The 17,365-nt window shown below is 47.0% G+C and overlaps 1 protein-coding gene across 1 annotated transcript in view; it reads left to right on the forward strand.

Moving 5' to 3' along the window:
• The window catches only part of DDB1 (damage specific DNA binding protein 1), a 1,134,380-nt gene that overhangs the window by 612,289 nt on the left and 504,726 nt on the right, over positions 1-17,365 (forward strand). The window contains exons 17-18 of the mRNA XM_086955618.1: positions 9,383-9,478; positions 10,163-10,274. Of these exons, the coding sequence (XP_086811744.1) occupies positions 9,383-9,478; positions 10,163-10,274 (208 nt within the window). The remainder of the gene's footprint in view (positions 1-9,382; positions 9,479-10,162; positions 10,275-17,365) is intronic.

Consider the following 17,365-nt stretch of genomic DNA (forward strand, 5'->3'; position numbering starts at 1 on the left):
ACGTATGTTAGCCAATCACAGCACGAACCGAAATGACGTATGCTGCCGCTGCAGCTTCTCTGCGTGTTACTCCGTAAACTCACCCCTCCTTCACAAAACTTTTCCACAGCGCCATTTTAAGCAGAACTTTCCAACGAATTTTAATTAGTAACTACGAATAAACAAACCACTTGTCTGTTTCGCTAACAAAGTGATAGTTTTTACAGTCATTCAGAACTCACTCTTCGCATAAAATAGACGAAGCTATTTCTATACGATCATTTATTCACGCATACATACGAAAACCCTGATCATTCACACACAAGATCTTGGCAGGACTTGAACCAACCACAGAAAACGTCAAACGTTAATAAGAATAGACAACGCCATCTCACCCTTCTCTCAAGCTTGGATAAATCCTACTACTCTTTTCACAAACGTTTTAAAACGGGCAACAAGTCCCTATACTTAATGCTACAATTTCATAGGCAATCCTCACTATAACATTCAACCATCCACATCTAAGGTCCCTAAACTTGTGTTGTACATCCACAACACGTGATATATTCTATACCACAATTTTGAAACAGAACAAATGCACTGTGTAACTTTTCAAGTCACACTACCCTTTGCCGGCAAATAACCAGGAATTTTTCACGCTGCTGGAAAAAATCCTTACAACTACATATAACAAGTGAACAAACTTAACAACATTTTTTAGACATGTATCCTATGTAATTAGCATGTAACATGTATGATGTATGTTACCATAGTAACCAAACTCTGCTACCAAAGAATTGATCCAGCGTCACTATAGAAATTCTGTCTCACATGCGTCACTATTCACTACCTAATACTCGCCAAACTAATCAATAACCAGGCCCATGTCACTAAGACAGAAAATCATGAAGCTGAATCATGTGGCCTAATTCACTACACTAACACAAATTCTGTACATATTTATCACTGCAGTAACCAATTAACCCTATTCCCTAAGTTAGCTTTCTGACCTGAAAAGGAAAATAATTTTAATAAACAGTTGAGTTCTTACGCGTCCATAGGAAATCGGACAGCACTTGGCCCTCAGGAAACAGTCAGCCCTGTTCCCCTCAAGAGGCCCAATTTTTATACCATTCTTGCTTGCTAATCTAACTAAATGTAATATTTTAATAAACTTCAGCACCCTGATTGGTTGCTGACCGTCAGACCACCAAAACCACCTCTTCCAGAGAGAGAACGTCACCACATCATTGTTCTTTGACATGAGGCGACACCGGCTTCCGAAGACTCGCAACAATTTTAAAAGTTATTTCTCTGATTTCCTCCAGAGCTCGGCAAAATCATCTCCGTCACTTCCTTGGCCTTGTAGAAAGAACATCCAGAGCACTCTGTGCACAAGTCTCTTTTGTCAGAGCCACAGTCCATTCAAAAGTATAACTTTCCATGGAAATGTTCCGATATGACTGCGCTTAGCTCCGACTCTGCTCACGTACAGGCCAACCAATATTTTCTCCAGAACTAGCACTAGGCCTCCAGGCTCTCTCTCGGGCTAGTATTTAAACAAACACAAAAGAATGATTAATTCAGGTAAAATAAACCCTTCTGTTACCCACCCGACCAATGCTAATAATTAACCCATTAATAAAAGACATCTAGCAGAAGCACACACATAAAGCAGCACATAAAATATCTACCATTCTTCATATAATCCGGCTTTAAGTTTCTGAAAAAGTAAAAAGATGATTAAATAATACACAAACAGACAATCACGACATAGGACAAACATATAAGCACATATAATAAAAGCACATGCCATAAATGATCAGCCGCATATTAATAGTGACAAAGACAATAAGACGAACATGACAAAACAATATTAATCATGTGTTACATGACAAACTCGCAAATGCAACATGAGCACATGTCATTAGACCCGCGTGTTCAAGTGTGTGATGCAATCTTATTCTAAGTTGGATTAATCAAACAAATCATGCAACAATTCATTATTAGATTAATTCATGTTACAGGGAATGGATTTCACGAGTCAGAATAAAATAATTTCTGAAGCTCGCTCCATCCTTCGCAAGCCCCAGCAAGCATCCATCACCCTCATTCTAGTGTCCTCCATGTGGACCGGACATGCCATAGTTCACAATCCTTCTTGACTTGCCTGTAGTCCCCCACAGGAAACTGCCCAACTGGCCAGACCTCCTAATGCTGAAACAGGCCACCATCAGGCTATAGCTACACATGCAAGAAACATAATACGTTACTTACCATGTAAGCATCTCTTCGTTGCGTCTAGTGCTGTAGTCACATAAATGCGCCCATCCTCTTACCTGGGAGTTGCAGATGCCTTTCTTTTTTTCTCTTTTGCAAGGCTGTTCTCTTTTTTTTCTAAGCTCTATTTTCATCACCACCCTCCATGCAGAAATCAGTCTAACAACTTGATCTTTCATTCTTCTGTTGAATTTCCGGCATAGCCTGTAGATGCTGACTTCCTTAGGCATTTTGCGAAGTCCTCAACCGTCTCTTCACATCCTTGAGACCTCAACCCAAAATTATACCTTTTTAATATAATATTAACACTAGGTAGATAACACAAATTCACTCTTTAAATGCAACCTTTTAAATTCTAATTTCTTCTTGTTGGAGAGCAGATAAATACTCTACTACACACTAGCATATTTCCCAAAACCTTTTCTCCACTGCAACAATTGATCTCCTGGAGTGGGCAAGAAAAATGGAGGTTGTGCTACATTCTGCATGTCTCAAATGTAGGTATATATGTTCCCCAAATTCTGTTTTACTGTAATATTTTGCATATTGAGAAATAATAAATCTCCTGCAAGTTGTCCATCCAAATGTAGGTTGATGATAATAAGGTGTGCCTATCAACAGTCTTCTAATAGGCACGCAAGTTGATAGCAAGGTCTGCCTATGACCGTTTTGTAAATAAAACATTTCCGTATTGGTGTGTCTAACTATTTTTTAGCATTGCCCCCTCATTTCAGTTACATACACCCCATTCCCTTCAATACAATCCTTCCCAACTCCTCAAATTGGCAGCTACGTCATTATTGCGTCCTTTTACTGTTGGTTGGGCTACTTTCATCATTATTCCAAGCAAAAAAAAGGGGGCCACAGCTCTGCGTCGTTTTCTATAGGCGATGGAGCCTTTCTTAGATACACAAATGTTTTAACATATTTTCAACTAGTGATGGGTCTTGCTAACTTGATGATGGAGCGTGTGGTGCATTTCTGCCTTTGAGTGTGCACGTCTTGAGGCTGATTCTTAGAAAAGTAATTTTCTTTAAAATTATACAAAAGCACTGCACTGAGACTCAGCTGGCATCAGCATTAGTTCACTCAGCTATGCTTCCGAAGGGAGTTCAGCCTCATTTGAAGTCCATTCTGGACTACCTTTAAGTAAACCTTTTTCCTCACTTTTATTGAAATTCGCCAATAATATGTTGAGGTTTTTTTTTGTAATGTTTTGAACAAAAAAGAACAGCTCCTTACTAAATCTACCACATCCAAAAAGTACTCATAATACGAAAACTTTTTTAGAAACAAATATTTTCTTTTTAGAAGAACCTTACCCACCAACCTACTTGGTGGCATGCTTCATCATCGGGTTCACACCTACGACGCTTAATACATCCCAGATGTGCTTCAACGCCTGATTACAGTAGAATAGGTGTTTGTGGTGCAGAATAGTGATAAGTGAATTTTCTTTAAATTGTCTCAAGGAGCCCCCTCCAAGCCTGGAGAGATTTCTTTATTACGGAGGTCCTGGAACAAGGATAAAAAGAATAAGGGTGGATGCTTGTGATTAAATTGAGCTCATAAATCTGTGGGTTGGTCTAAATGTTTCAGCCATTGTTAGTACATTGCAAGGCTTTCTTCTGGATCAGAAAGATAGAGGGTTGTGGAAAAAAACATCCCTCTGGTGGTGCGCGTACACATGCTAAGGTGTACTTCTTAATGGCGGGTGAACCATAACCCCACATTTTTTAGGTCTCGGACCGAAGGCTGAGCTTGCGCAGATCCGCTCCGAGATGTAATGTTTTTTAGTATGGGGGCTTGAACCCGCCCCTCTTCTCCATTGGCTGACTTCCTAAACGGAGGCCAGCCATTGGAGGAGAGGGGCGTCACTCCGTTCAAGCCCCGTCTTATTTGGATTCGGGGGCGTGTTTTTTGCAGTTTTCTCGCCATGACGTCATCCGTCACTCAACAGCAAAAACCACGCCCCCGAATGTGAAAATGTCGGCACTTTTCGGATGCCATTTCTGCCCGACCGCCGCCTCCAGAAGTCAAGAAGCTGCTGAGTCCTCCGGTAAGTGCTTGCTGTCCTGCCCCCCCTCGTTGCTCCTGCTTGCTGTCCTGCCCCCCCTCGTTGCTCCTGCTTGCTGTCCTGCCCCCCCTCTTTGCTCGTGCTTGCTGTCCTGCCCCCCCTCTTTGCTCGTGCTTGCTGTCCTGCCCACCCTCGTTGCTCATGCTTGCTGTCCTGCCCCCCTCGTTGCTCCTGCTTGCTGTCCTGCCCCCCCTCGTTGCTCCTGCTTGCTGTCCTGCCCCCCCTAGTTGCTCATGCTTGCTGTCCTCCCCCCTCGTTGCTTGTGCTTGCTGTCCTGCCCCCTTGTTGCTTGTGCTTGTTGTCCGGCCCCCTCGTTGCTTGTGCTTGCTGTCCTGCCCCCCTCGTTGCTTGTGCTTGCTGTCCTGCCCCCCGGTTGCTTGTGCTTGCTGTCCTGCCCCCCGGTTGCTTGTGCTTGCTGTCCTGCCCCCACTTGTTGCTTGTACTTGCTGTCCTGCCCCCTCGTTGCTCGTGCGTGCTGTCCTGCCCCCCCTCGTTGCTTGTGCTTGCTGTCCTGCCCCCTCATTGCTTGTGCTTGCTCCCCTGCCCCCCGTTGCTTGTGCTTGCTGTCCTGCCCCCCTCGTTGCTCGTGCTTGCTGTCCTGCCCCCCCTCGTTGCTGGTGCTTGCTGTCTGCCCCCTCGTTGCTTGTGCTTGCTCCCCTGCCCCCCTCGTTGCTTGTGCTTGCTCCCCTGCCCCCTCGTTGCTTGTGCTTGCTCCCCTGCCCCTCTCGTTGCTTGTGCTTTCTCCCCTGCCCCTCGTTGCTTGTGCTTTCTCCCCTGCCCCCGTTGCTTGTGCTTGCTCTCCTGCCCCCTCGTTGCTTGTGCTTGCTCTCCTGCCCCCTCGTTGCTTGTGCTTGCTCTCCTGCCCCCTCGTTGCTTGTGCTTGCTGTCCTGCCCCCTCGTTGCTTGTGCTTGCTGTCCTGCCCCCCCTCGTTGCTCGTGCTTGCTGTCCTGCCCCCCCTCGTTGCTCGTTCTTGCTGTCCTGCCCCCCTAGTTGCTCGTGCTTGCTGTCCTGCCCCCCCTCATTGCTCCTGCTTGCTGTCCTCCCCCCTCGTTGCTTGTGCTTGCTGTCCTGCCCCCTCGTTGCTTGTGCTTGCTGTCCTGCCCCCTCGTTGCTTGTGCTTGTTGTCCTGCCCCCTCGTTGCTTGTGCTTGCTGTCCTACCCCGTTGCTTGTGCTTGCTGTCCTGCCCCCACTTGTTGCTGGTGCTTGCTGTCCTGCCCCCCTCGTTGCTTGTGCTTGCTGTCCTGCCCCCCTCGTTGCTCGTGCTTGCTGTCCTGTCCCCCCTCGTTGCTTGTGCTTGCTGTCCTGCCCCCCTCCCCCCTCGTTGCTTGTGCTTGCTGTCCTGCCCCCCTCGTTGCTCGTGCTTGCTGTCCTGCCCCCCTCGTTGCTCGTGCTTGCTGTCCTGCCCCCCTTGTTGCTTGTTCTAGCTCTCCTGCCCCTTCGTTGCTTGTGCTTGCTGTCCTGCCCCCTCCTTGCTTCTGCTTGCTCTCCTGCCCCCTCCTTGCTTGTGCTTGCTCTCCTGCCCCCTCGTTGCTTGTGCTTGCTGTCCTGCCCCCTCGTTGCTTGTGCTTGCTGTCCTGCCCCCTCGTTGCTTGTGCTTGCTGTCCTGCCCCCTCGTTGCTTGTGCTTGCTCTCCTGCACCCGTGTTGCTTATGTTTGCTCCCCTGCCCCCTCGTTGCTTGTGCTTGCTCTCCTGCCCCCCCGCCCGCTGGTTGGACTTGCTCTCCTGCCCCCCCTCGTTGCTTGTGCTTACAGTCCTGCCCCCTCGTGCTTGCTGTCTTGCCCTGTCTTGCCCCCTCGTGCTTGCTGTCTTGCCCCCCTCGTGCTTGCTGTCTTGCCCCTCGTGCTTGCTGTCTTGCCCCTCGTGCTTGCGGTCTTGCCCCCCTCGTGCTTGCGGTCTTGCCCCCCTCGTGCTTGCGGTCTGGCCCCCCCTCGTGCTTGCGGTCTTGCCCCCCCTCGTGCTTGCGGTCTTGCCCCCCCTCGTGCTTGCGTTCTTGCCCCCCCTCGTGCTTGCGTTCTTGCCCCCCCTCGTGCTTGCGTTCTTGCCCCCCCTCGTGCTTGCGTTCTTGCCCCCCCTCGTGCTTGCGTTCTTGCCCCCCCTCGTGCTTGCGTTCTTGCCCCCCCTCGTGCTTGCGTTCTTGCCCCCCCTCGTGCTTGCGTTCTTGCCCCCCCTCGTGCTTGCGGTCTTGCCCCCCTCGTGCTTGCGGTCTTGCCCCCCTCGTGCTTGCTGTCTTGCCAATGCCATTTTTTTTAAACATAAATAAAAATGCCATGAGCAATGCCAATAGCTCTAACTTTAAGAATGCCGAGACCATTGCATTGTAAATGCTTGTTTTTTTACTTAGTACGCTGTATCTGCAAAAGAAAATCGGTACAATCATTGGGGGAAAACAAAGTTAACTCAGTCAGATGCAGTATCTATTCCTTTACACCCATTCAGTGTTATATCAACCATCAAACATATGCCGTGATAGTATCTATCTGCATTTCTTCAGTTAAAATGCTTTCATTTTTCATCGGTGTTCCTTTTTGCCGATAAATCAAAGACCATACACATGCATATATTTCATTCAATGTTAATGTAAATTTTAAATTTAAAAAATGTTTGGTCAAATCAAAAATTGTTTGAGTATGCAAGGTTAGTTCCAATTGCATTCATCCTGAGGATGGAACTCCAAACCAATGGTCCGTATCCTCCTTCAAACATTATGCGTGATCACTATATACCTCATCAAAACCTATTGAAATTGGTAACTCAGGAAGAGGATCCATGAATGATTTTTTTTTGTATTTAAAAAAAAAACAAAATTGCGAGAATTTCTTACAATATTCACGTATTAGCGGAATGATATGAATCCTGGCAGGGGGCATTGCCTGTAGTTACACCCTAGGGATTGAGGAAGTGGAGTCAGTCAAAGATTATAGAACAGACAGCAGGAAGAAAGATGACAAAATGGAGCGAAATTCGCCCGGTGACACTTATTTCGTCAAGGTCAACCGCCTGTGTCAGTTACCTATTTCGGCCGAGACACAAGATCCCGGAGATGCTCTGGTATTGGCGTACCATGGATAAGTAAGTGCCGTCAACCGTGCAGGGACTTCCCGTCACATGTGCACGTTTGCGTGCTGATGTTGGGTCGTTTCTGATTGGTCCGATAAGAAGTCTGTATTTAAGGGACTTGTGCTCGGTAGTCCATGATCATCTACACATAGTTTTACTAAACATGATTGTTGATTATCAGTCATGCTGGGAGGCAGCAGTGGGTCAAAGTGTGCCAAGTCATTTATTTGCAATTGCTCAAACTTCACATTTAGTAGTGCTGTCGATGTACAGCATGAGGATCTAGAAAACGATCATGCAGCAAACAAAACTAGTTACTTACTTTCAACAATAGCTTCCCATCTTGGACTGTACTCATTTCACATGTAGCACCACTACACCACCACCCTCCCTGGGGGATTGGAGCAATGTACAATTTAAAGGGAATAATAACTATACATTTTAATTACAAAGAAGTTTCATCCGGGTCAATTCTAGTACGTTACTTGCAGTGGGTAAAAATGGCGGAAGTAAATCGTGGTCACGTAATGAGGATTTGTGGACTTCAGGGTAGAAGTCACACGTCACTGACCTCACCTGTGATCTATGCCCAAAACAAGAAAATTTTTTGCTATGTTTTTGAAGACCCAACCATTAGAAAGCTGAATAATACACTGACTTTGGAGTAGTCCAAGCTATATAGCTACTATGAAAGATAAAGTGACTGGTTTACTTTTTCTTGCTATTAAAAGTGGAGTGGGTATTTATGGGAACAAATGGTTATTTTGGGAACAATGTTGCATTATGAAAGGGCAACAGTGACATTGAACCAGACAACCTCTACAGACTTTAATAAAAAAAAATCCTTCTGGCAGTGCACATACTTGTGTGTTTGGGCTTCTTTAGTGGAAATTTGAGAAACATTTTATCATAAACCAGACCCCACAGGCAATAAACTGCAAAGGCAGACTGGAAACCTCAAGATGACAAGTGTAGTCTGTCAAGGAAATATTCTCAGTAAGTGGCACCAAGGCTAAGATTTAGGGAAGCTAGAAATTGGATTTTCACCAAATGTTTAGTGAAGGGCAGGGCAGGAGCACGTCAGGTTGAATACTCAATGAATAGAGCAACCTTAAATGGAAAAGAAGTACACCGGTTTAGAATATGCAGCTGTGAGCGTACAGATAAAACATGCAGTTGCGAAGCTGCAGCAGTATGACGAAAAGGTATTATTACACATTTCCTGAAACATGCAAATTAAAGGTGTCCGTGCATACATTTTATTTCAAAAGCAACACATTGGCAAACACCACAATTGCCACAAAAAGGGCAGACAAGGGGAGAAGGGCAGATGTCATTGATTCAGATTAGAACAGTGCACATTCATTAGCAGAATAAGCAGTGGTGGCAATAGTGGTAAAAAACATGCATGCAAAGTTGACATTTTGGAAGGTACGAGCTAGGGCAAGCTTTTCACTTTTCCTATGAGGCAGTGGTTTAAAAAGAAAATTTCTATTGTTTTTTTTCTTCATTACGTAGAATAAAAAGAACGCAGACTCATGCCCAACTTACAGGTAATGCAGAAAAACTGCATCATGTAGATCACTGGCAAATATAAATGCGTAAATCCTACCAAGCAGCAAAATACAGTGCTAAACAACTACTTAGTATCGCAATTCCTACAATACAGATGGCAGTTTTATGATTGGACCAAAAGGGGATCTGTGGTTAAATCCTTGAGATAATTCAGAAACTTGTTTTTAGGGCAACCGTAATCCTCATAATTACATTTTTTGAGTGTGCACCAAACTATATTAGCACGTCAGTCTTTGATTGCTGGTACTTCAAAAACTGTGTAATAGCAATAGCCCAGCATGCCACAATCCAACTCAAGAAGCTTTTGTTCATCTGTTGTCAGTGACTTTTAGGTGGGCTTGTTTCATGCTAGTTTGTTTTTAAGCTCTGAGAGAGAGTCAGTTGCTGACTGGTGTTTTTCTTTTTTCACAGTTTAGCATTGGCCAATAACAGCACTCTTACGATCGGCACCATTGATGAGATTCAGAAACTGCACATACGCACAGTTCCGCTCTATGAGTCACCACGGTAAGAAAAAAAGAGAAGTGCTGGAAAGACTGCAGGTGTGGTATCTGGAAATCAACTGAATTTGTTGTGTTGTTCCTAATAATACTGACTGCTACTCTAATAGGTTTCTGTGATGCAGCACTGATCAGAGTACACTTTGGTATATTGGAGGCAGGTTAAGCGGGGGATAGGCAGTAAGCCTGTACGGAGTTTCAAGTTATTGGGGAGGCTAGGCATAGTGATATGTTTGATATGTTCACTTTCTTTCAAACAGCTGCCGCTGTTTGCTCGGATTCCTTTAAGTGAATATCAGTAGAGACCTTTATTAGTGTTTACTCTCCCTTGTTGGATCAGTCTTAAACGTCCTTCTGTCTCTCTCAACAAACCCTTACCTCTATTCACCATCATGCTATTCTCTCAGTTTATACATAACTTAGCCTGTAAGTATCCTGAGATGGTGCCCAAATGTTCTCTCACCCTCACCTTTATATTGCCCTCCTAAAACTTAGAGACTAGAAAATGAGATGTAAAAGTGTAACCATTGCTTTATTAAGAATACTGGTAATGCCTACACTACCATGTCTCCGCCTTTACAGATTAACCTGCACAACACTGATAAACCTCTGGGTCTGATACCTGCTTTATGAAACTGCTGGATAAATACATGTATTCCCTTTTGTGTCATCTCTCATATGTCCCTTTCAGAAAGATCTGCTACCAAGAGGTGTCTCAGTGTTTTGGAGTCCTTTCCAGTCGGATTGAGGTGCAAGACGCCAGTGGAGGAACCACAGCTTTGAGGCCCAGTGCCAGCACCCAGGTACAGAATCAATCAATGAGCCACTGAGGACCTGTCATGTAATACTGGTTTGTGAAGACCATTACCTATGGGCTTAGTTACATGTTTTTTTTCCTTCACATTTCTCTTAAAGTCGTCATGTGATTGTAATATCAGTCGTATATGAAGAATAGCAGTACAGGCAAAAGTATATTGAAGACTAAATGGGCAAATACTGTGAGCAACTGCTCACAAGTTGTGCAATGGTCCTCTTTTGCATAATCTTGATAAAGTTGTCAGTTGTGGGAACATCTTGATTGGCTCTGAAGAAGCCCAACCCCCAAGCAGCAATTTCTGAATGAGTATTTGAAAAAGCCTGTGTTTGCGCCACATAACTTTTTACTTTAATCCATAAAATTGTAAAATAGATGAGAACACAGTCTTAAACTGTGCTCAGAGAATTTGCAGTAAAAACATATCTGATAGAGAAATCTAGCCGCAGATTCCTTAACTTAGAATTATCCCCTGGCGTCAGACTGGATCCGGAATTTTTTCTTGCAGCAGCACCTCTGCATGCCGTGGGACGGAGCCACATAACACCGCCCTTACGTCGTCCACGGACGTGACATTAACGAGGTCATATAAGTCCCTCCTGGAGCGCGTGTAACGCGGATCCGAAGTAAGCGGTTTCTCTGGCCTATTTTCAGGCTCCTTTGATGCTTTCGCATGTGGAACAGTGTGCGATGCCTTTGAGCATTAAACTTGTGCCTCCTATTCGCAGCTAATGTCCGTGACAGACCCACACCTTATCTGCATGTGGTGTCTGGGCAAACACCACAACTCGATGGATTGCAACGCCTGCCAACAGCTCAAGCCGAAGTCCCGGCAGGAGTGCCAGATATAGCTACTTTCGGCTCGCCTGTACCGGTCTCAGTCGTCATGCCCCCGGCCTCCTCTTTGGCGGCAGGTCCCCGTGGCAGTGGGTTCAGTTTGCGGTGTCGTTCGCCATCTGGTTCCCTTGTGCGTCACTCGTCTCTTCCTGGTAAGTCTTAGCGCCTGTCGCCGAGGTCCTCGACCTCCCTTCCTTATGTTGTCGTGGGCACTAGTTCCCGGATTACTCCGGACGTGCGCCCCCGGGAGTCGTCCCTCCCCTATTGAACTTTTCATGGCACCGGGGCGACTCAGAGCCAGATGGCGGCCTGTGCCGCGGCCCTGCAGGCCTCCATGTGTCCCCTCCTCTCCCTGGGGCGTCCTCGGACCCTCCAATGCGTGCGGGGTCTTCGGTGGACTCGCCGGTGGGTTCGCCCCCGGGGCCGACTGAGCCCCTTGACCCTAGGAATCATGGAGGTATAGCGTCATCACGGCGCGGCTTGGTCCACCTCTTTGGCCCATAGCACCCCTAACACACCGCATAGTCCAGTGGGGGGTCCCTGTGGCGTCGCAGGTGGTTGGTGGTACTCGCAGCTTGGCTCCGAGTCCACCTCTGAGACAGGCGCTGCCTTTTCGGAGGCCTAGCCGCCGCCGGTTTGGCTCTGTAGGCTTTCCTTCCCGGCTCCATTTCTTACTTCGCCTGTTTTGGGTGAACCTGAGTTGGCCCCGGTTTGGCACTGTATGATAACTCCCCGGCTCCGGTCCTTTTTTCGGAACCGGAGCCTGTCATGGTTGAGGTTGAGTCGGAGCCGGACGAGGCCTCACGGAGGCTTCCGGTGGGAGTTTGGCATTGCCCCAACATCCTTTGACGCCGGAACCGTCCCCCCTTGAAATTTGTGGCTCCGGCGGACTCTCCGTCGGGACCCTAATTCATCCATGGGGCTTCCTTCTTTTGGACATTGGGCTCGTCCTACGTTCATTGGACAACCCCCTTAGGGTGGGAGGCTCTGCTTACTGCCCTCTCCCACGGATGAGTTACTGTCCCCTCCTCGGAGGGCTACCGAGTCTGGTGTGACATTTATAAGGGTTGTTTCCTTGGCTGCTCGCATTTTGAGTATGCTGCCCCTTCAGTTCCCCTACCTGTTGACCCCCTGTTAGATGTCTACCACCACGGTTAAGGTAATGTAGAGCCGCTATTGCCCTTCAAAGCCTCTCTTTATGATACCCTTCTGGGAACATGGGCTCGGCGGGCTTCGGATGATCCGGTGGCTCGTTCTATCATGCACCACTCTGCTCCAAACGATCCAGTTTGCTTATTTGTTCATCCAGACATTCAGGGGTTTGTTCTGCAAGCTGCCTTTCCTTCCTTGCCTCAGCTGCTGCTTCCTCACTCTCATGAGTCAAGATCGCTGGAGTCAGGGGTTGTAATATTTTTGCCTCTTACTAGCGCGGCTCTTCGCTCACTCAACACAGTGTGTCTTGGCTCGGGCCACTACTGCCCTTTGCGACTCGGCCTAGTCCCTTCTATCTTGCACCTCTGAGGGTGCTCGTGTTGACCTCCTCCATCTTATCTGTGATGGCTGTGATCTGACAGAATTTACTAACCGCTCTTAGGACGAGCTGTGGCTGGTTCGGTTGCACTGCGACGCCATGCTTGGTTGCGGGATGGTGTCTTCCCGGAGACTATTTGGTAGCGCCTTGTTGACCTGCCCTATGATGGAGTCCTTTTGTTTGATACCCACGCTGATTCGGCAGTTCAGCGCCTCCTTGCGGGCTTTCGCCCTCCCCCATAGGCCTGTACTTGGCCAGTCTCAGCTCGTCCTATCCTGGGGTGGTAACTCTTTCATTTAGTGTCCACCAGTTGGACTGTGCGTTTTTGGGCTGGCAGTAAGCCTACTGTATCAGTGTTTCACAGGTTGTTTGTGTTCTGTCCTCTGACTGTGGTTTACCCTAAGAGGTGTTCCCCTGTTTTTTCTTTGGGGCGTGATATACTCCAGGTGGGGGTACCTGTATGCTATTGTGTAGCTCTGCTCTGCCTCAGGCAGGCGGGGAGGTCCCTTTGGGCTCTCCCCGTCTACTGAAGTCATTATCCTACCGTTGGACGGTTTTCATTGTTGTGCCTTCTGGCACTGCCTCCTACACGCCACAGGTCTCGCCCTGCTTGAGCCTTGCGTGTGTACCTCATTCTCCTCTTCTAGAAGTTTCTTCCTTGTACTAACTCTTTTCAGTATGTTTCAACACGCTTCTTCTGGGGCTGCCTCCTGCCACGGGTGCATTAGGGGCATTCTCTTCCAGGGGATCCTCATCAATATTCATAAGCACATGAATATTCCCGCGTACGCGCAGGACCCCGGGAAACACTTCACATATACATGAAAACCATGTATGTATATATATATATCATGTAATCTTCAAACCTCCACACACAAGCGGCGAAAGAAGAGGCAGACCCCACGTTATCCAGGCAAGTTGTATTTATTCACGTGCCTTTCAAAAATGTAACGTTTCGAGTACTAGCGTACTCTTGTTCACACACCACATTCTTGTTTGGAGATTTCTTTTATATTTGCGGTTCTGACCCCACCTATGGGCCACACCTACCACACGTGCATCACATTGTTCAGCCTACAGCCTGGGTTAAACAATTTAAAGCCACAGTACATGTTTCACATTGTGAATTATAGTTACACTAAACACATTTAAAACCACGTATCACAAAATAATGCCAGATGTAAATTTCATCGTGCTGATTGGAAATTTTTGTATATTACTGTACAAATACTTTAAAAGTTTGCATATATATATATATATATGTGTATATATATATGTATGTATGTATATGTATGTATGTGTGTGTGTGTGTGTGTAGATATGTGTATATATATATATATATATATATATATATATATATATATATATATATATATATATATATATATATATATATATATACACACACACACACACACACACACTGCAGCCTCCCATAGACATGCTGACCAGTGTTGCAAGGAATTCTCATTACATAAACACATTCCAATAAAGCAGGGAGAAAGAAAGTATTTGATAACTGTTTTAATATACAGCAGAAAACACAATCCTGCAAGGAATAATGAAAAAAACATTGCCAGCACATAGGCTGCATTATAGAAACATTAGTGTAGAACGCTGAAAAGCTAACCCACATAAACTGGCACCGTATCTTTAAGGCAGCCTTGACCCCTTGCTTCCCATCATGCCTCAGGGGTGAAAGTTAGGCCAGTCGTTCTTTCCAGCTCCTTCTGTCAGGACCCTGGTTACTTCAGCTCTACCTTTTTCTGATTTCTGTCGGAAAATACTTCTATTTTTGTGTCAAAACCCTTTTTACTTCGACGTCTTTATGGTGTTGGAGTATTTCTCTGCTGTTTTTTTTAGAGAGTTGAGCATTGTTTTATAGTCAGAAATGTCCTTTGTTTTTTACCCTTGCCCTTCCTGTGGCAAAAAGAAGGCTAAAACAGACTCCCATTCCGTCTGTATTCTATGCCTTCCTTTTGATCATAATCATAAAACCTGCCAGCATTGCCAGCTGCTGTCCAAGAGAACTCTGAAGGACAGGGAGAGGATTTGCCACTATGGGCTGGCTGAGATGAGAAAATCACCTTCTAGAGGCAGGTCTCCCATGAAGAAGTGGAAAGAGAGAACCTACACTCCATCTAGAAGTAAGATTCCAGTATGCTATCTATCGGCGCCTCAAATCCCTTCATCTGCAACGAAAACATCGACGAGAAGACCATCGACGGCGGGCTCGCCGCCAAGAGAACATAGATTGTCGTCGAAGAATGCAGGTACGTCGACTCCATCGACGTCAAACCGGTGATGATCGGCATCGAGGAGTCGCTTTCTGTTGGTGCGGGCTTGCCCAGCGTTGAGAGGCAGATCTCCGTTGATGCAGTGTTCGACATCGAGACAGGCTCTGCCGTCGCAGGATCACCAGCGATCGGCGCCGAAGCAAACAACGACTTTGCGACAGGCTCCGCCGTCGCAGGGTCAACAGCGATGGGCGTCGAAGCAAAGATCTCAGTCGACGTCAACCAGGCGACGGTCAACGTCAAGACACGCCTCGTCACCGGAGGCTAGACACTCATTGCCTCCATAGTCGTCCAGGCGGCGTTCGACGTCGAAGGCACGATCCTCTCCTACGGCGAGGTATTCAACGAATAGACCAAAAGTGAAATGTACCAAACGTCCTTCGACGTCGAGACAGCAGTCTTCGTCGACAACGAGAAGTGTCCCGCTCTCGACTCCACTGACCTCTAGAAGACGGTCAGCGTTGAGTTAAAGATCGACGTCTAAGGATTTCTCCTTCTACCCACTCATTGTTGAGGTCTCCTGCACGCTCAACGTCGAAGGGGAGGTCTATGGGCTCCAGACATTCGAAGCACACAGAGATCGACGTCGAGGAGACGATCAGGCTCTGGGAGCTCACCAGTGATGGTGACACAGAGCAGGTCGACTTCGAGACACTCCCCATCGACAGCACATGGTTCATCAAGATGGCGATCACGCTCTGGAAGCCGCAGCGGTTGCGTTATCACGCAGTGCTTCTGTTCACTCGCAGGAGCCTACAAAATCACCGTCAAGAGGTTCTCCAAGGAGACAGCGATCTCCTCCAATCCATCTTTCTCCCAGATGGCTACAACCTCTCCATCATTGGCAGACCGGGCCCGAAGGTCATGCTCAACGGTTTACGGACTACTCCAGTCTGCTGCACAGATCACAATTGCAGCGTCTTGTGCAGGAAGTGGACAGATCACCCGCCACTCGGGCCAGAGAACATAGAGGCAGAGTCCCTGAACGCAGGTCATCTCTGGGACATCGCAAGAGGTCTTCCTCTTCCTCTTCGACACATTCATCCAAAAGGGATTACTCACCTATCCTGATACATAGTCCTCCCTCCAGAGTGTCACCTATTGATGATATGAACACTTTTTATGGTGTTATCACTAAAGGAGCTCAGAAGCTGGGCATCACCATGTCAGCTCTTCAGACAACCACGTCCATAATTTTTTAGACTCTGCGGCTAGGCCATTTCTCCCTTTGGTCCCTGCTATCATTAGCTAGCTGCATCGGATCCTCTTTTTCTTAGCTCGTACCCACCTCCGGACTCTGTCATTATTGCAGCAGCTAAAAAGACGCATGCAATTGCATCTTCTTCCTCTGCTCCTCTGCTCCTCTGGATAAAGAGAGTAGAGCACAAGATTCTTGGGGACGGAAGGCTTGTGGCTCTGCAGCGTCTTCTCTATAAGTGTCCAATGCTGCGGCTCTGCTTGGTCGTTATGACCGGTCACTATGGGACTCACTAGAGCGCTTCAAGGACAAGCTCCCAAAGGAGGATCAACAGGACTTCTCGTAAATCCTTCAGTATGTTGCTCTGGTGGCAAACCAGGTAATCAGCACTGCAGCAGGTGATGCATCCCTGGCAGCTCACTCTTATGCACATGGTATATGTGCACGACGATCTTCCTGGCTGCACCTCACAGCGTTGAAACCGGAGCTGCAGCAGCGCATCCTGAATCTCCCTTTTTCTGGCACTTCACTGTTTAGTGCACACAGAGGCGAAGGAATGGCGAGGATGAAGGACGAGTTGGACACCTTCAAGGCTGTGGGCCTAGAGAAGAAAAAGGAATTTAGGAAGAGATACAGGCCCTATGATTGGAAAAACTACCAACACAGGGTTCAAACACCTCAATGGTCCCAAAACAAAAAGAGCAAATCCCAGTACCAAGTCCGCCGTTCCTCGAGAGGAAGAGGACATCAACAGCAGTCCTCCTCTGCAACAAAAACTCCAGGGAAGCAATGAGTTTCTGCTTCCTCTAGCACTGTTGCATACTCCAGTGGGAGGAAGTATCTCAAGTTACATTCAAGAGTGGCGCAACATAACCAAAGATCAGTAGGTGCTAAATATACTAAAAAATGGGTACACGCTACGTTTTTGCGCAACCCCAAGAGACATTACTCCGGTGAAATCTTGTTATCTACATATAGACCTCCTGCGTCAGGAAGTGTCGACCCTTCTCAAAGTGAGCAATAGAAGAGCTCCCTCCTGCACAGAGAGGAAAGGGAGTGTACTCGCGATACTTCCTTGTTCAGAAAAAAGATCACTCGAATAAGTTCAGACCGATTCTGGATCTACGTTCTCTGAACAAGTCCATTAAAAAGAAAAAAGTTTTGAATGTTGGCGTTCCACCAAATATTCCCACATCTAAAGAAAGGGGATTGGATGT

The sequence above is a fragment of the Lissotriton vulgaris genome, chromosome 2_1 (assembly GCF_964263255.1).
Source record: "Lissotriton vulgaris chromosome 2_1, aLisVul1.2, whole genome shotgun sequence".
Lineage (NCBI taxonomy): Eukaryota > Metazoa > Chordata > Amphibia > Caudata > Salamandridae > Lissotriton > Lissotriton vulgaris.